The sequence below is a fragment of the Ranitomeya imitator genome, chromosome 3 (assembly GCF_032444005.1).
Source record: "Ranitomeya imitator isolate aRanImi1 chromosome 3, aRanImi1.pri, whole genome shotgun sequence".
NCBI classification, from domain to species: Eukaryota; Metazoa; Chordata; class Amphibia; order Anura; family Dendrobatidae; genus Ranitomeya; species Ranitomeya imitator.
In genome coordinates this window covers 57,300,865-57,327,591 of record NC_091284.1, presented here as the reverse complement: position 1 = coordinate 57,327,591, position 26,727 = coordinate 57,300,865, and the positions used below count along the sequence as shown (strand labels likewise).

Sequence of the window (26,727 nt, the reverse complement as noted above, 5' to 3'; positions counted from 1 at the left end):
AGGTCATACAGTTAAATCTCTAACAGCCCTGTGACTGTTACCAGGCCTAAATCACTGGCCTGAGGAGAAGAGGGATAGAGAAAAAGGACATTGTGAGAACCGGGTAGCATTAATCACTACCCAGAACAGGCGCAAAGACGGATACCGGATCCGTGGCTGTATTCATTATATATAATACAGCAACCGGAAAAACGTGAGGTGATATCAGCTTCACTAGGGTCGGACGCAGCAACAGACACAGAGTTCAGCGGTACTCCCAGAGGGGGTAAACCGATAAAAGGACTCGGGTTGCCCGTCGAACCAGGACCCGGAGGGGACAGATTGGGCCGGCAGCCAGTTCACATACAGCAGCAGGGCCACACAGAAATTGCGCACAATAAGAGGCGAAGACCCCGGCAGGGTCAAAGTAACTCAAAGTTCCCATACAGACTCCGGTGACAGGACTGGTTGTAAATCCTTTTATGTTAAAGTAAACTGGTTAAACGTTTCAGTGCCTCAGTCTTTCATTTGGACAATAGCCATCTATCCAGGATCGAGATCGTCACCGCTGGGTGAACCTGCTGCTGATCAAGTAAGTGCCTGTCCCCTCATGATACCCCTTACACTGTGCATTGCCTGAGGCCACAGCACCGGGTCAAGCCACCCGTGACATCCCCCTCAAGAGACAGACTCCATTGGTCCGGTGCTGGGTATCCCGGTCTCCTGGGCGTCACAATTGGCGTCACGAACAGGATCTAGCCAGCCCGTATACCGGGTATTGTGTGCCGTGATTGGAGCCCAAAACTGTGAAAACTGGGATGAAAAATCTTGAAAATTGACTTTATTAAAGAAAAATCCATTCCCCATTGAAAACTATTGAAAGTGACTTTTCCCCATTGGTTATAATGGAGTAAAGATGGCCGCCATCCCCTGAGGTAATCACTTCATAACCGTTAGGCACGAGACTGTTAATTGAGCTACGCCATCACCTGAGCCCCAGTCTAACTGAAAAACTTCAGAATCCGCCATTACAGAGCGCGGTGGGTGGGAGCAGCAGGGGGCGTGTCATTGTGGGCGGCACCAAGCTGAGCGCTCTGACATCAGAGCAAGGGGAAAATCGATCCTGCTGCACAGCGGAACGAATCTACACTATCCCGACGGAAGCGGAGGACCGGAAGGGTCCGGATTAACTAAGGGGGCACAGTATGTCGCAGCACGGAGACGCCGCAGCACTCGGCAACGCTAATGCAGCTGAAAGACAGAGTGTCAATAGAGAGTCCGGCAGCGCAGCGGTGCAAGGAGTGGCGCCCATCATGCCGGTGCTGATGCCATATACCCCGGGTGGCCCATGGCTTCCAATGTATGAAGGTGAGCCTAATACCCTTGACGATTTCAGAGAAAAGATGCTGGCCCATTTTGACATGTTCCCTGTGGGTGAAGTTCAGCGTGTTAGTCTCCTGATGATGCAGTTAAGTGGCCATGCTAAGCGAGAAGTCACAGCATGGGCAGCTGATCTAAAAGGCACTGTTGAACGCATATTTGCTGGATTAAAAGCTACATTTGAAACCACGGCCAGCAGCAAAGCTAAAATACGATTCTTTAGTTGCAAACAAAAAGCTAATGAGGGCGTGAGAGACTTTGCCTTAAACCTGCAGGAAGCCCTTAAATCACTTACACTGGCTGAACCCATTTTTAACACCGGAGCGGATAAACTGCTAAGAGATCAATTTATTGAGGGACTCTACACCCCTTCTCACCGGGGGCATGTGAGCATGCTTGTTTTTAAGAACCCTGAATTGACATTTGCCCAATTAAAGGAGAGCGCTATACGTCTCCAGCTGGCAGAGGCACCTCGGGATCAGGATCCTGCGCAACCCATGGCAGAGGCACCTCAACAACAGGGAGTGCCAGTGACATCAGCTATGTCTGGGGCCATTGCTAAGCCCCTGGGGCCCAGTACTAATGAGGCTCTTCAACAAAAGCTTGACTCTTTAGCTGACGTTGTTGCTTCAATGGCTAAAACCATGCAGGAGATGAGAGGACACAAGATGGAGTTGGCAAACTGTAGAGAGGATGTTCCATGGATGAGACCCCGGAGATACCCGACATGGAGAGGACGACCCCGCGACCGCTACCAACCGGATGGACAGCCCATTTGCCGCCGTTGCCAGCAGCCGGGCCACTTTGCACGAGATTGTGATTTAAACGGGAATCCCCTGGGAATGCGGGCCGCTTCGCAGGAATGAACTTTCAAGGCCCAACACCCTGGCACGACAGGTACATCGGAGGACGACCCATTATCCCTATCGTGCTGGACGGAATTCCCCTCAACGCTTTGCTGGACACAGGTTCCCAGATTTCATCTATACCGTATATCCTTTATAAGAGGTACTGGGCTGATGCAGATATTGATAAAGGGCCCTCTGATGTTGAACTAGATATATGGGCCAGTAATGGTAAGTTGGTACCGAAACTAGGATTCAGGGAGATGACCATAAAGATTGGTAAAGTAGAACTGAAGAAACAGGGTATAATTGTTGTTGATGTTGACCGGCGGAACTGTGAACCAACTGTATTGATAGGAATGAATGTGTTAGAGAACTGCTTTTCCGAAGTCATTTCTGTCTTACAGCAAATTGCTGAAACTGCCCAATCCTGCCAGCAGAGAGTTCTCCGGAGGGAAATAAAAGTATTGATGTTAAGGCAACAGGTAGAAGTTGCAGGTGGAGAAATCGGCAGTGTGAGGGTAAGTGATCCAACGTCTATTGTAATCCCACCAAAAACAGAAATGCTGGTATGGTGTAGAGCAGCCATTGGTACTAAGGGACGAGATTATCAAGCCTTAATAGAACCAGTGTACACCGACAGCAGGCCCACTATACTCACAGCACGAGGGATAGTCGAGGTACACCGGGGACGAGTGCCGGTACGACTTTTGAACTGTGGAGAGGAAGAGGTCACTTTGCCAAGGTATGCTACAATGGCAAAGCTATATACTGTTGACAACAATGCCATCACAACCATTGAGCCCTTAGAACCAACCTGTCAGGTGGAAGGCAATGGCTCAGATGGAGAAATGGAGGATTGGTGCCAACAGCTACACGTGGGCATAAATTCAACACCTACCCATCAAAAACAAGGGGTGTATAGGCTAGTGAAGGAATATGAACAAGTCTTCAGTAAACACCCATTGGACTTCGGACGGATAGAAGGGGTAGAACACACAATCCCCACAGGTGACCATCCCCCAATAAAAGAAAGATATAGACCCATACCGCCCGCTCACTATCAATGTGCAAAAGATATGCTGAGGGAAATGAAACAGGCCGGGGTAATAAGAGACAGCTGTAGCCCCTGGGCGGCCCCTCTAGTGATTGTCAAAAAAAAGGACGGAACCATGAGAATGTGCGTAGACTACCGGAAGATTAATAACATCACCCATAAAGACGCCTACCCCTTGCCTAGGATAGAAGAGTCCTTAACTGCTTTGAAATCTGCTAATTATTTTTCCACCTTAAACTTAACAAGTGGGTATTGGCAAGTCCCTGTGGCTGAGAGAGATAAGGAAAAGACGGCATTCACCACACCAATGGGTCTATGTGAATTTAATCGCATGCCGTTCGGACTCTGCAACGCATCCGGTACCTTCCAGCGGCTGATGGAATGCTGCCTCGGACACAAGAACTTCGAGACCGTCCTCCTGTACCTAGATGATGTGATCGTCTACTCAAAGACTTACGAACAACACTTAATAGACCTGGCAGAAGTGTTCGAAGCCTTATCCAGGTATGGCATGAAAGTCAAGCCATCCAAATGTCACCTTCTCAAGCCAAAGGTACAGTACCTGGGACACATCGTGAGTTCGGAGGGAGTAGCACCAGATCCCGAGAAAATAAGCGCCATAAGGGATTGGCCAAGACCTTCCAGCGCAAAAGAAGTGAGACAATTCCTGGGATTGGTGGGTTACTATCGCAGATTTATAAAAGGATTTACCAAGTTGGCAGCACCCTTGCAAGACACCTTGGTAGGGCAGACGAAGAAACCTTCAAACCGAAACCCTCCTTTTCAGTGGAACGACGAAAGGGAAGACTCCTTTGAACAACTAAAGAAGGCACTAACCGGAGAAGAGGTTCTGGCATACCCAGATTACCATAAACCTTTCATCCTCTACACCGATGCCAGTAATGTGGGACTAGGAGCGGTGCTGTCACAAAAGCAAGAAGGTCGGGAGAAAGTCATCGCCTTTGCAAGTAGAAAGCTCCGGCCTACTGAAAGAAATTCAGAAAATTACAGCTCCTTCAAATTGGAACTACTGGCAGTAGTTTGGGCTGTGACGGAGCGTTTCAAACACTATCTGGCCGCTGCAGAATTTATTGTCTATACTGACAACAATCCGTTGACCCACCTGGACACAGCCAAATTAGGTGCGTTAGAACAGCGATGGATAGCCCGGTTATCTAATTACAACTTCATAATCAAGTATCGAGCAGGTCGCAAGAATGGAAATGCCGATGCCCTATCCCGGATGCCACACTTGAGAGATGTAGAAGAGGAAACGGGGGAGCTTGAAGAAATTGAACTACCAGCCTTCCATCGTCCCAAGGCAAAACATCATCAGTCAAGTACCTATCAGAAACAACAAGAGGTGAATTTTAATCCGTTAGCACACCATAGATGGGCTGACACCCAAGACAGCAATCCGGCTGTGAAGTTGGTGAAGGAACTGTTGACTGAGCAAAGTGCATATCCCTATGAGGATGCCCCAGAAGAGACGCATCAACTCTGGAAAGAGAGAGGCAAAATGTTCCTGTATCAAGGGAAGCTCTGTAGAAGATACACCAATCCGAAAACACATGAATTGGTTTGGCAGATTATTGTGCCTAAACAAGATGTGAAGATGGTCCTCGAAGCTTACCATAATGGTGCTGGTCACTTCGGTTGGAAAAAGTTAGAAGTACTTCTAAGAGAAAGATTTTATTGGGTCGGGATGAGAAAATCAATCGAACAGTGGTGCAGAAATTGTGGCCCGTGTAACCTCAGAAGAAACGATCAAAAGAACCAAAGAGCACCACTGCAGCCCATAATCACCAAACAACCACTTGAACTTGTAGCCATGGACCACGTGAAGTTGACACCAAGCCAGTCCGGCTATGTCTATGCCTTGACCATCGTGGACCATTATTCACGTTTCTTGGTAGTAGTACCCGTAAAAGATCTGACAGCAAAAACAGCAGCCAAAGCGTTCCAAACGTACTTTTGTAGACCCCATGGATATCCGGAACAGGTTCTCACCGACCAAGGTACAGCCTTTGAATCAGAGATCTTCAGAGAATTCTGTAATATGTATGGTTGCAAAAAGATCCGGATGACGGCCTATCATCCACAAACAAACGGCTTATGCGAGAAGATGAACCATATTGTAATAGACCTACTAAAGACTTTACCTGAGACAGAAAGGAATCAATGGCCAGAGAAATTGCCTGACTTGGTGGATCTGTATAATCATGTCCCGGTGAGCTCCACCAACTGCACCCCAGCTTACCTTATGCGTGCAAGACCCGGCCAATTACCAATCGATCTAGAAATGGGAATTCTGAAACCAGACGCAGAAGTTCAAGACTCCAATTGGGATATCATACGGAAAAAGCAGTATCGCCAAGTGCAAGAGAGTGTGGAAAGAAGCCTTCAGCAAACTAGAGAAAGACAAGAGCGAACTTTCAACCAGAATGCTCTAGCGACCCCATTAAGACCGGGTGACCAAGTGCTCAAGAGAAATCGTCAAACCAATAAACTGGACAATCAGTGGGAAGCCGTACCCTACACAGTTTTACCAACAAGAGTGGATAATCCTAAAATGTGTCTCATTAGCAAAAACGGAGGCTTAACATCTGTACTATTGTCAAGAGACAATCTTAAATTATGTCCGGAAGCATTGAAAGAGCCAGACGTTGTCCAGCCAGAACCAGAAGTTATTCAACCCATACAGGTTCAACCAGTAAAGGAAAAAGAAGAGGAAGTGTATCACACCTGTATAGGAGACTTTCCCAAAACCCTACTAACATACCATGGTGCAGTAGTGGTTCCCATGGTGGCCTTTTACCCAACACCGAACCCAATACCAGAAGTCCCAAGACAGGAAGAGGCTGACCCCGTACTACAGGAGGTTCCAGGCCAGGAAGAACAGATTCCTGGTCAGAGTAATCCCATTCACGGTGGACTTGCCAACTCCATAGTCGTGGAATTATCTTTAGCAGAGCGGGCAGATACTACATCCGCAGTAGACAGTAGTACACCACATGAAGAGACACCGCTATTACGTAGATCACAGCGTAGTACCCAGGGTCAATTACCGGCCAGGTATGCAGATTACCAACTATAAAGCTCATAATGTGAATTGTATATATGTTATGCCGTATATAGTTAAACAGAAAATGTAGTATAGTCATTGCTATCATTCTGCAACGTTTAAGCCCAGTGCCTACAGAGACTTGTCTGTATGAACTTATTGCATATTCTTGAACTTTTTATCAGCCCGGAGGCACTAAATCAAAGCTCCGGAAAGACTGCTTTTTGAACTTTGCTTTTTGCTCTTTTTGAACTTTCTTTAGACTTTATATTGATAACTCCGTTGGAAAAATGGAACTAAATTCCTGGACACTAAGTACAGTGCCGTTCCTAATACCTTCAAGGATAGAACTGTATTAATGGACGCTATTTGAAGTGACTTTTTACAGAACTCTATTTTTGTTTCCTTGAGTGGTTTTTGTAACTTTTCATTTTTAAGACTCTGTACATATTAATTGTTATTTCAAAATGTTATTGTCCCACAGTCCCGGAGTACTGTTCTTAACTAAGGGGGAATGTGGCACCCCTAGGGGTATTTGCCACAAAAATAGTTACTGACAGTAAGTACAAATACTAAAATAGCAAGACTGCACTACCACCTCCGGCCAGAAGGGGGAGCTCCAGAGACTCCCCTTGATCCATTCTGGTCTGAGAGAAGAAATGGCAGTTGGGCCAAGGAGCTGATAGTGAGAGGTCATACAGTTAAATCTCTAACAGCCCTGTGACTGTTACCAGGCCTAAATCACCGGCCTGAGGAGAAGAGGGATAGAGAAAAAGGACATTGTGAGAACCGGGTAGCATTAATCACTACCCAGAACAGGTGCAAAGACGGATACCGGATCCGTGGCTGTATTCATTATATATAATACAGCAACCGGAAAAACGTGAGGTGATATCAGCTTCACTAGGGTCGGATGCAGCAACAGACACAGAGTTCAGCGGTACTCCCAGAGGGGGTAAACCGATAAAAGGACTCGGGTTGCCCGTCGAACCAGGACCCGGAGGGGACAGATTGGGCCGGCAGCCAGTTCACATACAGCAGCAGGGCCACACAGAAATTGCGCACAATAAGAGGCGAAGACCCCGGCAGGGTCAAAGTAACTCAGAGTTCCCATACAGACTCCGGTGACAGGACTGGTTGTAAATCCTTTTATGATAAAGTAAACTGGTTAAACGTTTCAGTGCCTCAGTCTTTCATTTGGACAATAGCCATCTATCCAGGATCGAGATCGTCACCGCTGGGAGAACCTGCTGCTGATCAAGTAAGTGCCTGTCCCCTCATGATACCCCTTACACTGTGCATTGCCTGAGGCCACAGCACCGGGTCAAGCCACCCGTGACATCCCCCTCAAGAGACAGACTCCATTGGTCCGGTGCTGGGTATCCTGGTCTCCTGGGCGTCACATAGGGATTTGTACAGAGGCAGTATAATGTTCTCATCATGTGTATCCAGACCTCTATTAATGCACCCCATGATCCTGTTTGCCTTGGCAGCTGCTACCTGGCACTGGCTGCTTCAGGTAAGTTTCCTATATGAAGATTCAGCATAATGATGGCCAGCTGATTGCCATTTCCCTGTACTGCAAACAGCCGGAAACAGTTTTGAAAAAATACTAACCTCAAAGCACACCTTTTTGGCCTCTCTGCTGATTATTCAATGGTATTCAGAGTGGCCTCTATTTTCCCTCACCACAAGTTGCATCTCCCCGTCTGTTCACTCGAAACCAAAACTTTCAGCCATGACCAGGCCTTGGAGATAACTGCCCATTGTGATGTTCAACCATAATTCCCAAGCAGCATGCCCGCTGTCTTGGGGTCATATTTGACACAGAACTTTCCTTTACTCCCTATATCCGATCACTCACTCGCTCTTGTCACCTGCATTTTAAAAACATCTCCAGAATCCGACCTTTTCTCACCGATGAATCTGCTATGACTCTTACTGTCGCTCTCATTCATTCCCGTCTGGACTACTGCAACTCTCTTCTGATCGGTCTCCCTCTTATCAAACTTTCTCCTCTCCAATCCATCTTGAATGCTGCAGCCAGAGTCATATTTCTGTCCAACCGCTTCACCGATGCCTCCATCTTGTGACAGGGTCCAGTATAAACTCATCTCTCTCACCCACAAAGTTCTCCACAGTTCTGCACCGCCTTATATCTCCTCTCTCATCTCCGTCTATCGCCCTATACGTGCCCTCGTTCTACAAATGACCTAAGACTAACATCCCCTGTAATCCAAACCTCTCACCTCCGTCTCCAAGACTTTTCTCAAGCTGCGCCAGCTCTCTGGAATGCACTTCCCCAGACGATCAGACTGATACCTAGCCCCGACCTATTCAAGCGCGCTTTGAAAACCCATCTCTTCAAACAAGCCTACCACATCAACTACTCAGTAAACTAACTTTGTCCTGTTCCCTCCTTTTAAATATTACTCTGAATCTGCCCCCTCCTATTCATCTGTCTCCACACCCTCTATGCACATGATATCTGCACTTGATACTTGACTATTGCACTTAAATACACGGGCTGATGACCGGATCATGCAACTTTGTATGAAAATCCCTATTTATTATAATTGCCAGACCTGAAATAACAATCACTTTTCACCTATTGTGTCCCCCCATTTCCTTGTAGATTGTAAGCTTGCGAGCAGGGACCTCACTCCTAATGTCACTGTTTAAATTGTCTTAACTCGTATTGTTTGTACATGTCCCCGCTTAATTGTAAAGTGCTGCGGAATATGTTGGAGCTATATAAATAAAAATTATTATTATTATTATGTTACAGGCATGCAACACACAGTGATCTCTGAGGCCTGGTTGAGGCTGGAAGACCCGTCCTGAAATGAACAAGTCAAAGATGCACCAGAGGAAAAAAGTGGACCATCCGGTCCCCAGAGCATCTTTTTTTCTGCTGACAAAGCTCCAAGCTCTCATCCCTATTATATGAATTTTTCAGAAAATGTAAGTTGTGCTATGCACCTGTCCAGGGTATTCTGGTCCAGGCTTCCATATCCTGGATATACTGCCATCTGTTGTGGTCAACATTGGGCTTAGCAAGTCGTCCTGCAGGCATCAATAACATCACCTGTATCTTCAGATTTTGTTTCAAGACTCTTGTTTGGTTTTCTTCACCTCCTGCACACAGTGCTAACCTGCCTCTTTCCTTGATGGCTTTATTCCATCCCTCCTGTTGCTCCCTAGAATCCTGAGTGTACCACGTCCTTGATCCTAATGTGCCATCCTGCCAGCTGCCTAGGACCATGTACCCACCAGGTTGTGCGATTTAGTGGGTCCACTTCACAAAGTGACTCTGGCAAGTTGGTTATTGTTTTCTCCACTTGTTTCTTTTCACACAACACCATTTAGTTTTTCTATTAGTGTTTGTTTTCGGAGGAGCTGATCTTTGTGTGAAAAATTGAAATTCACTAGAGGAAACATTTGGAATATTTTCCTGTATAGTCACCCATCTATTTATAGATAATTACACATGTAAATGAAGACAGAAAAAATCTTAACCAACCTACAAGCCTTTTCTTGCCTTCATTTGTAAGTCAAATACAATTCTCGATGAGATATGCAGACAATAAAATATGCAAATATGTCATATTCAGAGATTCTTCCCTCAACCCATTGTTTAGGATTAATAAGCTTGGATCGGCAGCATTGTTCCTGAGCACGCACATAAAGAGGTAAGGCATGCTACAGTAACATATCGAATGTAAGATGATTAGAGCTGAAACGTGTTAAATTATGTTTGCGCTAATAATATATCACAGAAGTATGTCACATCTAAAGGGAGACAATTAAATGATGGATTCACGATTCAGAACAAAAATAGAAAAACCTTTTTGTTATTATAATTGTGCAAGATATTATTAGAGACATTGATATTTAAAACAAATGATAAAGGTTAATTAACCCTTTAAAGTTTAGACCTTTTGTTGTTATGTTTTGCCACTTTTCAACAGCGAAACTTTTTTATTTGTTCATTTATTTATTATTATTATGCTTTGTTTTATGTGCAATGAATTGTACAAATTTTTACGACTGTTTTGGCCTTACAAATGAATTACAATGGATGTAGGAGTACATCAAAACCACTTTCAAAATATTTGAATCAGGCCTGCAAGTTTTTGCCTTCAAGGGTCTATAGATGATTGGATGACCCTCCTTATATTTTATTCCTGGCTTCAACTATACTTTTAAAAGTGTTTGAAAGAGGCCTAACAGTAACTTTTTTCTATCTTTCTATCAAATTGTCTCTCCAGACAGGAAGAGGACTAGAACTCTAGTGCCATCTATATTATGTCCCCTTCTAGAATGACTTTAAATATATTGTGCATAAGTAGCTGTATCACAACTCTCTGCACAAACTTGACAATAAGTAATTATTCATTACGGTGCTTTGAACACTATATTAGCATCATCTACAGTTAAAAATGTGTCCACCTTAACCTTTTCTCAAATTTTCATAAATACGTCAATCCTCATGCCATGCTGGCAAAATGTATTGACAGGCTGCAGTTCACATCACAAACACTTGGCGGCCACATATAAACAAATATATTATAAGCATCTCCCAATGGAGTGTCACAAAATTTGGGGATTTTTTTCTTCCAAAGCTGATAATCTCTTACACTCTTTTTGAAATATGTCAAACCAAAAGTTAAAGTAAGGAACACAGCTGACATTATCATTAAGCAAAATATTTTAGATCTTGTGTATTCTCTTAAAAAAAAATGAAAGGATGAGAAATCATTAAATAGGGTTTCCATTTTAGACAGCACGTTTACAAAAAAATTAATTGTTGGAGGAATTTACTTTCTGGAGCCCTGCAACTGATATTTTTTCAACTGAAAATAATAACCATGATATTAACGTACTTCAAACCATAAAGTATATATCCCACCAGTGTCACATTTTACTTCTTTAAAGTACTTTGAAGAATAAAGTTGATTGGTATGTGCCCGTTCTTTTGTGTTTTTGAGGCAGTGAGAAGGTGGGTGGTCAGTATTGGAAGTGACTGGGATGATAGTTGATATGTTTGCTGGTTGGGAAAATCTGAGGGCTCGCTGCCTCAAAAACACAAAAGAATGGGCACATACCAATCAACTTTATTCTTCAAAGGACTTTAAAGAATTATGAAATCTGCATTTTGTGTAAGTGTAGGTGTCCTTACTGTCCAGTAGTAGTGGCGTGGCTTGTCTTTACAGTAGATGCATGACGGCAAAAAGCTTCATTTCTCATTAGTCAAATTATATGCACTCAGAAACAAAGTTTAAGATATGTGTAAAAAAGGATAATCCAGAAGCAAACAGCATTTATGGCTTATACAGAGTTCTCTATTGTCAGGATAAAATTACATATTACTATACTATTTTGCAGACTTTTTGTTAATAAATGAAATCCTTTCGCAGTAACCATACTGCTACATGACCTATACATTTAAATAGTCACATTAATAATGCAATAATAGAACATCTCCTAAAAGAGGACACTTGGTGACCCCACATCTAAAGACATCTTGTTTAAGGAGAGAACAAAAGAAAAAGCATTAAAGCATTAAAAATTTAGGGTCAAAATGGCCACAGCAGGATTCAGTTTCTTGAAAGGAAAGTAAAACTATACCAGGAAAATACTATTTAAAAACTAAATTAAAGAGTGTTTTGTTCAATGTTGTTGATAATATATTTGAATTTATATACTTAAAATGGCAAAAGTATTCAGTTCCTACCTGGGTTGAAAGCTTAGACTGCCATCATGTGCCTCAGTTAATTTTACATAAGTCAAATTTCCACTCGTTTGTACAGTAGTTGTTGTTTTCCCATTCCTGCAAAAAAGTGTTCATTTTGTCAATCCAGTCTGAAAATGATATTAATAATAATAATAATAATAATAATAATAATAAATCCACATATGAATTTAAAAAGGTTTATCCATTTTTTCAATATGTTTTTTTTTTCAAAGTTAGAGATTAGTGAGTGGCTTCTTAATGAATCATATTCGTTATGAATTTAAAAAAAAAATTGGATTCTCCAGAATCCAAAATTGTCGAGATTTGATTTGTGCAAAGTCCAGAAAAATGGAGGCGAATATGGTGCTGCTTAGAAGAGAAGAGCAAAAAAGTAGCAAAGAAGCCCTGAAACAGAAAATGGTAGATGGTAGATAACAGAAAAGAGAGAAGTAGAGGTATGGTGAGGACAAGGAGTGGTGAGTATTACAGATTTCTTAATCCCTCCCCAACTGATTCCATTCGCACTAAATGTATTTGAGGAAAATTGAAATATCTGGGCCGAATTCAAGCAAATCAACCCAATTTGAATATCATCAAATTTGCATGTCTCTATTAGATGGTCATGGATTCCATCTAAGGCAGGAGTCACTACCGTAGAATACGGATGATTGCTATGCGAGAAAACAATGCATAGCACTCGAACAAGTGTTAATCTATGGGGCCGCTCACATCACCATATTTTTTCTCAGGTGTATTCGACGTGCATGTAAAATTGTACATGTATATCGTCCGAGACTCGCCAATGCAAGCCTATGGGTGCGAGATAAACTCGACACCACAAGGACCATTTGTCTAGCTTGGGACAAATAAGCACACATTTTCCTCATGTCAGCCCATTGAGCCATTAAATTCAATGGGGAGAATCAGTGAGAAATGTAATGTCATACGCATGTCATACAGATGTCATACGGATACATAGGTGCAAGAAAATTGCATCATCGCATTGCAAATGCATTACACACGGATGACTATACGGAGAACACTGATTTTCCATACGTTTGATGTCGGCCTAAGAAGTAAACTTCCACGAACATAATTTATCTTAAAGGAAAGGGAAATGCTTCAAAAAGTGGCCAAGTCTCAATTAATTTGAATAAAGAAAACAGTCACTTGAATATTTTTCTTCTGATAACTGACTGTCCAAGGGATACTGATCAGGTATTTATTCCATAACTGTGTCAGATGGGAACGTCCTTTATAACCTAATCCAAAAGACAGTTCTGCTGAGGAGCAGAAGAAAAAGCAATCTGCAAGGCAGAGAATACATTGAATAAATTAAGTAAAAAATAAAAAAGGAGGCTAAAAAAGCAAGTGATAGGAGAAATTGTATCAAAGGTTCAACTTCAAGGCACCAAATCTTCAAATTGCTCCTGGTACACCATAAACTATGACTATTTTTTTGAAACTTACCTAAAATCAACAGTAGGAAATTTTTTAAAACCTAAATCCAACAGGGCTGCCTTCAAAAATGGCATTTCCCAATCGTTTATCAAGTCCTGAGATGTGAGGCGGTTTGTCGAGCAAAGCTTCAAGGTAAAGACGTAAGGCCTCAATGGAATCTCATGGACTCTATCCTTTTATGTTAATATTAAAATATTGATGTCCTGTCTTATACAAAAAAATGGATGCCTAAATTTAACTGCTACATCTGTATAGCTCTGTATATCTCATTCTTTACCCCTTACATTATTTTCCTTAGATAGATGTCCTTATGTACGTAGAGGAATGACCAGCTTCCTATAAAAACGTTCATGTAAGCCAACATTTGTGGGTATTGATGCATTAGCATTACTAACAATATCTGATGGTTCACAGGTACGTGTAGGGTATAGGTCTGGAGTATTGTCACTTTCACTATTTAAATAACCTAAGTATAACTAGTGTTATAATTATGCTGAATTATTTCTACAGTCTCTTTGTACACTATTTTCTAAGACTAGAAAGGTGAGTAACTCCGTAAATACTTTAATTGCTTTACAGATTTTTGATTTATACTGTGTTTTCATATGCATTCATGAATAATGTTCAGTTTAAATGTTTGCTAATTTCTTGTCACCAGAGACCAATGCTTTGTGGGGAATCAAATGGCTGCTATACAGAAAGAACCAAGCTTTTTAATTTCAAGGACAACCAGCAGAATTTTAAAAGCAGCTATATAAACAAATTGTGAAAACAATGTGAAGTAAGTAATTATCAGTATGAAACCAGTACTGCAAAGTATTTACACAGTTACTTAGCATTTTATGTAGATTTCAACTGTGTCAGATAGTTGGAAGCAGAAAAATACCTTCAAGACTTTGACTGGAAATGATATTTTTTTTTAAATTCCACAAATTTAAAAAACAAGAAAAGATTTGTTCAGAATTGATTCGCAGTGAATTACAATACTGCAGAGTCTCCAATTTCCCTTAAAAGACCTGTGTAATACTCTCATAAGACTGTATCCAACCCCCTTCAAGTTCTTTAATACAAACACATTCTTAGAAATGACAAAGAGACCTCATCTTACAAATGGATGGTAAGCAGTAGTAACCAATAGCCAATTTAAAAACGCATTCACAGAATTTTTTTTTTAAATAAAAAAGGTCCAAAAATTATCCCTCTCAATCATTTGTGATTAGACAGACCGTTCTCTGCAGAATGTAGGGTAACATCCTGCTGTGATTGAGATATATTCTATCGTTCCTTCCACTTCCTACCCACTCATACGGTTGCTAATTGTGGGTTAATTAGCTAGTACTTCTGCCTAGAAGTGGTGGTGACTCCTCTTCTGCTGCTACCGGCTCTCATATTCTTAGCCGTGGTATGTTTTTTATTTCTTTTATACTACCTCATCCATTGCAATACCTACTTTTTCTTTTACTATAAATTTATTCAATTATTACAATTTATTTTTGACAATTGTCAACCCCAATTATTCAACCCATGCCATAAAAGATTGTAAGAAGAAATTCAAGGTAGATAGGTACACACAGGAGGAGAAATGTAGCAGTGGACTCAGTATAGGTGTGATGTGAATGCTTGTCATACTGGTGTAAAAACAGTGATCCACAGTCAAATGTCTGCATTTAAAAAAACTAACATTTTTTTAGCAACATTCATTACAAAAAGGACTGCACAGTATAAAAATTCAGTACTGTCACTTGTGATTTGCAAGAGTATTGTCACTGACACTAATTTCAAATGTTCGTTCTGTAGAAAATATTGTGCTGCATTGCTGCTGTTACCTAGTGCCTTATGAATCAAGAAAAAAAAAACAGATTAATATTAATTCAAATGCAGTAGGAGAGATACCTGATACACTATATTCCTGATTAATTTAACCAAGTCTTGTGCTTCTGTTGCTCACAACCATTAGTCTCAATCCCTATATCTTTCCCTCCCTCAATTCAATCTTTATTATTCACAAGCTACTCATTTTCTTCACTGCTGTAATTGTCCAATATTTCAGAACTTTCTCTGCCTATCTCTATTGATGAGTTGTGCCCTTTGACTATTCTAAATCAACCTAAGCAGGCTGCTGCATTCTCTGCCTAGACTTTTATACTGGCTATGATAGACCGTCTCGATTTGACTGCACTATACCATGGGATGTGATAGCTGTATGGCATTATGGGGAAGCCTGTGCGATTGAGCCTGAGGTCATGTTAGCCTTCTGTGACTAATTCAATCTTCTTCCACATGTAAAATGTTAGTGGGAACTTTTTAATGGTGTTTCGCTCAGCGTAAACTACAAATTGTTTGAATTTGCTGAGACCTGCAAATTTCATAAACTTTATCTCAAATTTGAAACCAATAAATTAATTTGCTCATCTCTAACTTGGCCTAAATGGTATTACTAATATAAAAAAAAAATATAAAACAAAAAGTAAGGTGATATAGCTATAAAAAGTGATCCATCTTCTTGGAATACATAGCTACTATGCATCAGTTATTAGTATCAGCCCATGGCTGTCTGATTAGCCTTTGCTGGTTTGAATTTATAGGGGTCCCCCGTAAATTCACAAGTAGAAGCTAAGCAGACAGCTGGGAGCTGTTATTAATAGCCTGGTACCCTTTGGGATATTGCACATTTTCTCAGATTAAGAACATCAGCCTGCAGATGTGGGCTTATCTTCTGCTGATTATGAAGATTACTTGGGAGCCCATGACATTTTTTAATTTAATACTTTATTTACACAGGAGGTACACAGCGGGTTCTGAATACACCCCCTATCATTGTTGCTTGGCCGAGCTAATGACAGGGAGACCAAGAGACAATGGTGAGAGTTGGCTTCAGCAGCCAGTGCCTGGGGTCAGTGGGAACTGTACTGCTTTTCCCTGGTGCCGGTATATGTCACATGAGCACACGGATGTAAAACATGGACACATGAACAGCAAAAGGATACACGGATGTCACACGGATCTCACATACATACTATAAATGGCAATCAGACACGGACCGTGGATCTCACCAGTACTGGTGTTTCCTGTACAAGAGTCACCAGGACATGTGAAGGAGGTCTAATACGCACACATAAAAAAAATCATGTTTTCCATGACAAGGGTGCTCATCCCTTTTAAGAACAATTGTTCCATTCTTATTATGAAAGTAAAAGGTACTGAGAAAGAGCAAGTGGTTAAAGGCATGACAGCTTGCAACATGACAGCTCAGCAACCAACTATTTCTACAGTGATTGTCATAAAGCAACAGACGGAATAATAGGAACATAAGAATGGTAAACTGAATGCATGAAAAGCGTAGGGCTCGTGTAGGGATGTTGTGACAAGGCTAATTCTAAGTTAGAATTATTGCTTCCTTCTGGCAGATTTAAGTCACACAGCTATCTTTCTCTTATTTGATTCAGCTAGCCTAGATAGGGAGTTATTAGTGAGCACTGACTCAATAGAGAATAAGCCCACTGGATACAGGGATATTTTCAATTTAAGTCTTCAAATCCTTTTTTTTAACAAATATTCACTATTTATTTATACTTTCTATCTGATTTAATGCAAAAAAGTTTTTTTTTTAATTATTGATGAAAAAAATCTACTGATTATGCATTTTAGTTTGTACATTAATCTAAATAATTTTTTTATGGCCACTTTTGCAGAATGCCAATTAACCCTTGAACAACGGGTTTAACCCCTACACCACCTTGCAATTTTCATTTTCTCCTGCCCTTATTCCAAGAGCCATAGTTTTTTTTTTCTTCTGTCAAAATAGCTATACAATTTTTTTTTTTTTTTTTGGCAAAATGAGTTGTACTTTAGAATGACACCATTAATTTTATAATGTAATGCACTGGAAAGTGAGAAAAAAAAGTGCATTGAAATTGCAAAAGAAGTGCAGCTCCCCAAATGTTTGGGGCTTTTATTATTTAACCATGCTGTTGTCTTCGGTCAAAAACGACCAACCTTGAACTTCAATATTCTTTAAAATATTCAAGATGCGGCTCTGAAACTCGTGGCCGACAGACCCATCCTCATTTAAGTCAATCAACCACAAGTTTCAGAACCGCATCTTGAACACCCCAAAAAATACCAAATTTCAAAATAGGTCTCCCCAGACAGAAGACAACAGCAGGGTTTTTAAGAAAAACAAGCGTGTTATTCAACTCTTGGTAAAAAATTGTTGAAGACTTTATTCCATATGAAAGTTAAAAATGAATATCCATGGCAGAGTATTCAAAAAGTAATGCATTTCTTACATGCACAAACGTTCTTTGGCAAAGCTTTGACAAAAACCGTTGGTGAACATTCGAAATGTGTCGTTTTTGTACACTCTGCCTTGGATACTAATTTTAAACTTTTATGTGGAGTTAAGTCTTCAACAATATTTTTTACCAGGAGCTGAAAAAATTCATTTTTTTTTCCATTTATGTGCACAATTGGTCGGATTGTGGTTTCTATGCAAACTGAACTATCTTCATTGGTGAGCTGGAAAATACCCTTTTTCTTTTTTGTTTTATTATTTACAATGTTCACTATACAGTAAAACTGACCCTGTGATATGATTCTCCAGGTAAGTATGAGCGCGTAGATAACAAACATGTATAGATTTTTTTTATTTAAGTCATGAAAACAAATCAGGAATTTATAGGAAAATAAAAATTTGCTTGTGTTGCCATTTTCCAAAATCGGTAACATTTTCATTTTTGGGGGTATGAGGCTGGGCGAGGGCTTATGTGTTGCACCATAAGCGGACATTTTTATTGATACCCTTTTGGTGTATATTAAATTAGCTGTCATGTGCCAGGAAAGATGCGTGCATGGCATGAGAACCCCTGCAATGGCAGGGACACGACTTTTAGCATACAAGTACGTCAAAGGTCGTGAAGGGGTTGAAGTATTCAAAGATTAGTTAATTATGACTAAGATCAACTTAGTGCGTAGACTCTCATAATAAGGGCTTAATAAGGATGACTAACTAATACTTGACAGCTTTTTTTTTATTTGCAAAATATATTCCAAATAATGCCCCTTTTGTCTGGAGGAAGGTGAATGTTGCTGGAAGCTTTCTTTGCCACTAATCCTACTGTAGTGCAGCTCTTGAGAATAATACCACACAGGCTCACGTAAGCTCGGGTATAAGAGAATAGGTTTAATTTAAATGGAATGCCCACTATTCCACCTTGTTAATAAGCAGTCTGACAGCTTGACATTTACTCTAAGGCTGTAATATGTCCTATCTAAGGCTTAGCGATTACACACTGGCAATCCGGTACATGTATTTATCTGCATTACTTTAAATGGAAAAATGATTTATTGGTCAAATCCAATATTTTCTTAAAATAATTTATTTTGGGATTTTCTACTGTTTTATAGATACCAATTAAGCTTTCGTTTACGTTCCTAAGAATTTACAGCCTTCAAACCTCCTTCTCCTGTACCAATAATGAAAAGGGTTTTATGCTGATGTTACTGCAGTCAGTTTGTCAAAAAAAGCTTAGCGAAACATAAATTAAAAAACTAAAAGGAATGAAATGTGTTTCCAGGCTGTCTATATTTTATAATGGAATATAAAAGCATTTTAGATAGAGGCAACAAACAAAATGAAAAAAAGTAACGCAGACGTTAAGAGGTTGCCTTAGTAGGGAAATTCCTTTTTCATACAAATGGAAAGAATCAAACTGAAATCGAATGAAATCAAATCACCAATCTCCCCAAAATTTGTTACATATGCACAAATCTCAATAATGCAAAACCTCTAATTGCCCAGAAAAAAGGTTCGTAACACTTGGAGGTCTACTAGGACTGTGTAAACCCCTTTTGAGTTCTATAATTCAAACAAAGCTGTATTGAAGTCCAAGTGGCCTCAACCCACTGGATCTGGCTAGGTTAAAATGTATAGTAACCCAAGGTAAACAACCGGTGATTTAGGCAAAAAGTACAGCATCGGAAATGGATGGTCAAGAATCTATTGAACATTTATACGATTTCATCTTACTTGACATACTGACTTTATATATGCGTTATAATTTACTGAATTTTAATTTATTTGGCTATTTAGACAAAAAAATTATCTTATATCTATGTGAAATACTATGGTCCTGTCTGAATTACCATAATATGTTTTGGAGTTTTTATATCCTATATTTTTCTAATTTTATATCTGCTATCTGTGGTTATACTTGGCTGAACATTTATTAATTATATTGACTGTATTTTGAATATTTATAAGTACACAACTAATCAAACTGGTTTCAAAACACAGATTTGATGACCCTTAATCCTGTAGTCACTGCCTTTTGTGCAGATTGCCAGTTCATTATGGGTTATAGCAGTCTTACTTTATTTCACTCCTAATAAATAGTTATACTGCCAAATACCATGCAGCACAGATGCGCCTTCACTGCGCGCTGCTTCGCCTTGTGGTCTGACATGTGGTGGCTGGTTGCCATGATGATGAGAGAATGACTTACTGGTCCTTCCTCTTATCACGCATAGCACTGCCTGCCCACATCACTCCTTGGGGCATAGCATCACACTGTACTGAGTGCTTATTTAAGGCTAAATAATGGACAACCGCACCACTATGATGATGCAAGGTGCAAGCGTGCCACCTCTCCAGATCATGGACTGATCCCTTAAACTTCATATCATGTGTTGAATCGCTCTCACTGTGAGAGGAGTTAGTTTAGCCTACCGTGTAGTGGTTAAATGCAATTTCTTTTCATAATGCAAAGGTTAACTAATATTTCCACAGCTGCCGACAATGTCCCTCTCTGTTGGCGCAGCTCTAACCTGCAAGCTTCTGAGCATGTGCCGCACTACCACAAAGGATCAGTCACACAGCAGCTTTCACTTATCTAATCCACACTGTAATATTTAAAGTGTTGTTTTTAATAAGCCATGCCTCCTTATGAACCAGAGGGAGAAACGTGCGTCGAGGTGCTGGTCTCTGGTGCAGATTCAGTTCATAATATGACCTCAGGTACTGACTACTCTAACTAGGCACTATTTGCACTCCATCTCCTTAGTTACATCTGGCTTGTTGCACTCATGCTTACTATACCTAATCTATTAAGCTCAATGATGTATATCATTGTATTTATCTGATTGCTAAGTACTGAAGGTCCAGTTAGTAATTCCCTCAACACTTCTGATAATAGTTATACGCTGCCTTTGAACTTTCTATCCATATTGATATGCTGTGCTGCTACTCTATTTATTTGGTCAGTAAGTTCCAAGTCAGATAGACATGCTGTCTCTTTGCTGGATTTCTTATATATTATTGCAGCTGCAACTATAATCTGTGTAGGACAGCTAGTCTGTCAGCAATGTTGCAGTTGTTCATTACATGTAGTCTTAAAGCCTCTTAACCATATTGACTTACTCCAAAACATTGAAGTCAAGTAAAAATGGAGTACAATGTCCAAAACACCTGACTCAATAAAAAAGTATAAATTTATTAGACATTAAAACTAGACAAAATTGCATCAATCAATAATATTTATAATTATAACACAAGCATTTGGATCAGGTAGACAAGTGGCGTGTCAGTGACGTCAGCAAGGCGTCTCTGGCACGCAGCATTATCGGACCTTGCCGGAAATGACGGAACATCCGGCATGTACTTCCAGACACATGTGCTGATATAATGGACTCCTGGGGATAATGGTATACCTTGGGGATAATGGTATACCCTGACCCGTCACACAGAACATTACCACATTCTGAAGAAGCGTAAATGAAATGCACATCGGTGATGGAGTGGCGTGGGTCTTGTTCTATTTATCATGGGTAAGCGCTTATAGACATCTATGGGCTATGGGGGATTGAGGATTGAAGAATCCTCATGTGCACTTGGGCGGTTATATTAGTTTTTTACTGTATCTCCGCCACTTACTCCAACATATATTGACATTATGATACTATGTTCAGATATGAGATTTGATTTTTGACACTACAGCCACTTGTCTACCTGATCCCAATGCTTGTGTTGTAATTATAGATATTATTGATTGTTGTAATTTTGTCTAGTTTTAATGTCTAATATATTTATACTTTTTTTTATTGATTCACGTGTGTTGGACATTGTACTCCATTTTTTCTTGTTATTGCTCTAATCAGGAGTGTCCTATTGAAACGTTGCGCTACAGACCCTACCACAAGGTCATTGGTCTATGTAGCTATTTGTTACTGGTGGTTCCATTGTTGGTTTACATTTATCTCAAAACATTGAAGTCATTGCACTGTCATTAGCATCAGATGGTTTGGAAGCTTTCAGCTATGCCTTCACTATGAGATGTTCCAGCTATTATGTAACTATTGCAATTATGTGATCTTTAACACATTTACTTAAGACCTAGAATATATTGGATCATTTTACTCATGTTGATTAGTCCCAATTATATTCCAGCCTGTGGTCCTAGGTAAGTGACTCAAACATACTAAAAACTTGCCATTAGGCTGGAGTCACACTACCGTATAGCACGGCCAAGTGTTATGCAATAAAACATCACATAGCACTCGACCCAGTGTTACTCTATGGTGCAGCCCAGGTCTGCGATTATTTTCTCATGCCGATTCGGGTCATATGAACTGTCACATGCCAGAAAGGAACTTCAAGATGTAGTAGTGCATCCAGAGTGTTCAGTAGGGGTGTGTGCTGATGTAGGTGATATGTGTGTGTAAAAAAGCTGTTTGTTGATGTAGCATAGGTGTGTGTGAATATGTAGCAGAGTTTCCATTGTGATGATGTTGGAGAGCTGTGTGTGTATATGTAGCAGTACTGTGTGTATACAGCAGAGTCATGTGTGTGCATGTAGGAGAATTGTGTGCATGTAGTAGAGCTGTGTGTGAATATGTAGCAGAGTTTCCTTTGTGTTGATGTTGGAGAACTGTGTGTGTATATGTAGCAGTACTGTGTGCATACAGCAGAGTCATGTGTGTGCATGTAGGAGAATTGTGTGCATGTAGTAGAGCTGTGTGTGAATATGTAGCAGAGTTTCCTTTGTGTTGATGTTGGAGAGCTGTGTGTGTATATGTAGCAGTACTGTGTGTATACAGCAGAGTCATGTGTGTGCATGTAGGAGAATTGTGTGCATGTAGTAGAGCTGTGTGTGAATATGTAGCAGAGTTTCCTTTGTGTTGATGTTGGAGAACTGTGTGTGTATATGTAGCAGTACTGTGTGCATACAGCAGAGTCATGTGTGTGCATGTAGGAGAACTGTGTGTATGTAGTCAAGCTGTGTGTGCAGCAGATTTGTGCGTATGTGGTAAAGCAAATATGTATGTGAATCTACAACAGAACTGAGTGTGTATGCCGTATGCATGCAGCAGTGTGGTGCATATGTGTGTGTACAGAGTATGTATGTGCCGTAAAGCTATATGTGTGTAACACAAGTGCTGCAGAGGAACACTAAAAATAGATCTAATACCTCCTTATTCTATTCTAGTGCATTAATATTAGTGATATTATTAACCCCTCTTTACACCAGCAGGAAATAATTAATTAGTAGGAAATATTTTTTCCTATTTTATTCTATTTAAAGCTGAAATGTATCTATAGTAAGATGCAACCTGCAGTCCTAGAAATAAGAGTAATTGGCCTTTGAATTCTTTGAAAAACCATAATCATACACATTTGTCATATCCATTGTTAAACCTACATGTTATAACAGGAAACTCTTTACAATATATAAAGTAGCTTCTTCCCGTTCCTGAAAATTCTTATTCTTCATCTTACTCAGACCCAGCATGCTGGCTTGCTGATCTTGGCTTCTGTTTCACATGTTGCACTGTGAAAACCTCCATCCTGCCTGGAAACAGCTGGAGATATGATCTAGTGTAAGGAGTGACAACTTAAAATTGCTCATTCTGCTAGTAAAAAACTCTCTCAAGGGAAAATCTTAACTAAGTAGCACAATGATTTTATCTTATACAGAGGTAAAAGCTTGATATATTTAACTATATCTTCAAAATCTTTGTGAAATCTTTATGGGTGGTATTTTGGTAACGTTAAAAATTCTGTCTGACAAAGAAAAATCTGTAGCAGATTTTTCTAATTTTAGCAAAAAATAGAGTGTAGATCTTTAGGCACCAGTGGTTAGACGCTTGAACTCGTGTCCTTATTTCATCAGGCTATAGCAACTTCCAAAAGGATGATATATATATATGTATATATATATATATATATAAATATATATATATATATATATATATACATATATATATATATATATATATATATATATATATATATATATATATATATATATATATATATTGGTGGTGCATATGAGGAGTTGCAAAGTACATGAAGTGCAGAGAGGAATAGAAAAGCAGTACTCACTGAATCCTTGTAGCTTTAAGAAAGTCCTTTATGCCATTACTTGTGGATGGTATCCAGCGGTATGCAGGTGAAAAAAGGGACACATGCGGAGGGAGGAAAAGTGGATGACGGATGTTTCGCATCTATCTGGTGCTTCTATGGGTCCATGTACATCAATGCTCTTTCATTGAGTGAAATGATCTTATTGCTCTTGGTAATGGATCACTGTAAACAGAACTAACACTGATGAAAGCCATGGCAGCTTGTGCACACTGAGCTATGTATTAGCACATTGTTTTCTCCTGTCTGCCGGTTTAAACAGGTTATTAACCCCTTAACGAGCACTGATATGCTTCTCAGTGGGGTAGTTAAGGGTACTTATTTTTCTGCGCCACTTTTTAATGACTCTAACAAATATAAGTATAGCACCCACCAGCATCGGAAGATCTCTGTGGTCTCAGCTATCCGGGGTACCTGAGACCCTGGAGAACATAACCAGGGCCGGTTTTTACAGTTCCCTGTCAAGTGTCATTCTTTGCAGTTAGGGTTGGGGTTAGGGTTGTGTTAGGGTTAGGGTTGTAGTTAGAATTTTTGCCAAATTTCTATTTCTATTTTGTTAATAAATAAAGACAAGTCATATTGAAGACATGTTACCACTATGATAAAGTACAATATGTCATGAAAAAACAGTCTCATAATCAGTGGGATATGTTGAAGCAATCCAGACAGTAGCTTAGCTACCGGGAGGCAGAGGGGGCGGTCACCCAGGGCACCACACGGCACACCAATACAGTTACATTCTGCGGCAGAGCAGGGAGAATCGATCTCCCTGCTTTGCCACCTGCCGCTATGGGGCCTCTGAGCAGGCGGGGGAGCCCTGGTGCCCGCAGTGGGGCCCCCGTCTGTCATCCCAAAGGTCAGCTGTACCGGCATTTAGCCAATACAGCTGATCGCATTGATGGGAGAAGGAGTGCTATGCTCCTTCTCCCATCATCCCCCTCTCAGCATCAGACGTCACCGACGCATACACTGACAGGAGGCGCGATGATGTCACTAACCGGTGCCCGCTGTCAAGAGATGAGCTGGCACCCAGAGCTGCGGAGGAAGAGAGGTGAGCATTATACTACAGGATCTGCCTATGGGGGTGCTGCCTCATACTACAGAGTCTGCCTATAGTAGTGCTGCCTTATGCTACAGGGTCTGCTTATAGGGGTGCTGTCTTATAATACAGGGTCTGCCTATAGGGGTGCTGCCTTATACTACAGGATCTGCCTATAGGGGTGCTGCCTTGTACTACAGGGTCTGCCTATAGGGGTGCTGCGTTATTCTACAGGGTCTGACTATAGGGGTGCTGCCTTATACTGTAGGGTCTGCCTACAGGGGTGCTGCCTTATACTACAGGGTCTGCCTATAGGGGTGCTGTCTTATACTACAGGATCTGGCTATAGGTGTGCTGCCTTATACTACAGGGTCTGCCTATAGGTGTGCTGCCTTATACTACAGGGTCTGCCTATAGGGGTGCTGCCTTATACCACAGGGTCTGCCTATGGGGTGCTTCCTTATACTACAAGGTCTGCCTATGGGGTGCTGCCTTATACTACAGGGTCTGCCTGTAGGGGTGCTGCCTTATACTACAGGGTTTGCTTGTAGGTGTGGCACCCCTAGGGTATTTGCCACAAAAATAGTTACTGACACTAAATACAAGTACTAAGATAGCAAAACTGCACTACCACCTCCGGCCAGAAGGGGGAGCTCCAGAGACTCCCCTTGATCCATTCTGGTCTGAGAGAAGAACTGGCAGTTGGGCTAAGGAGCTGAAAGTGAGAGGTCATACAGCTGAAATTCTAACAGCCCTGTAACTGTTTCCAGGCCTAAATCACCGGCCTGAGGAGAAGAGGGACAGAGAAAAAGGACATTGTGAGAACCGGGTAGCATTAATCACTACCCAGAACAGGCGCAAAGACGGATACCGGATCCGTGGCTGTATTCATTATATATAATACAGCAACCGGAAAAACGTGAGGTGATATCAGCTTCACTAGGGCCGGACGCAGCAACAGACACAGAGTTCAGCGGTACTCCCGGAGGGGGTAAGCCGATAAAAAGACTCGGGTTGCCCGTCGAACCAGGACCCGGAGGGGACAGATTGGGCCGGCAGCCAGTTCACATACAGCAGCAGGGCCATACAGAAACTGCGTACAATAAGAGGCGAAGACCCCGGCAGGGTCAAAGTAACTCAGGGTTCCCATACAGACTCCGGTGACAGGACTGGTTGTAAATCCCTTTATGTTAAAGTAAACTGGTTAAACGTTTCAGTGCCTCAGTCTTTCATTTGGACAATAGCCATCTATCCAGGATCGGGATCGTCACCGCTGGGAGAACCTGCTGCTGATCAAGTAAGTGCCTGTCCCCTCACGATACCCCTTACACTGTGCATTGCCTGAGGCCACAGCACCGGGTCAAGCCACCCGTGACATCCCGCTTAAGAGACAGACCCCATTGGTCCGGTGCTGGGTATCCCGGTCTCTTGGGCGTCACAATTGGCGTCACGAACAGGATTCAGCCAGCCCGTATACCGGGTATTGTGTGCCGTGATTGGAGCCCAAAACTGTGAAAACTTGGATGAAAAATCTTGAAAATTGACTTTATTAAAGAAAATTCCATTTCCCATTAAAAACTATTGAAAGTGACTTTTCCCCATTGGTTATAATGGAGTAAAGATGGCCGCCATCCCCTGAGGTAATCACCTCATAACCGTTAGGCACGAGACTGTTAATTGAGCTACGCCATTACCTGAGCCCCAGTCTGACTGAAAAACTTCAGAATCCGCCATTACAGAGCGCGCGG

General features: G+C 41.2%; 1 protein-coding gene across 1 annotated transcript in view; it reads right to left on the bottom strand.

The window, feature by feature from the left end:
* The window catches only part of TMPRSS15 (transmembrane serine protease 15), a 459,995-nt gene that overhangs the window by 34,185 nt on the left and 399,083 nt on the right, over window positions 1–26,727 (bottom strand). The window contains exon 19 of the mRNA XM_069760884.1: window positions 12,063–12,158. Within this exon, the coding sequence (XP_069616985.1) occupies window positions 12,063–12,158 (96 nt within the window). The remainder of the gene's footprint in view (window positions 1–12,062; window positions 12,159–26,727) is intronic.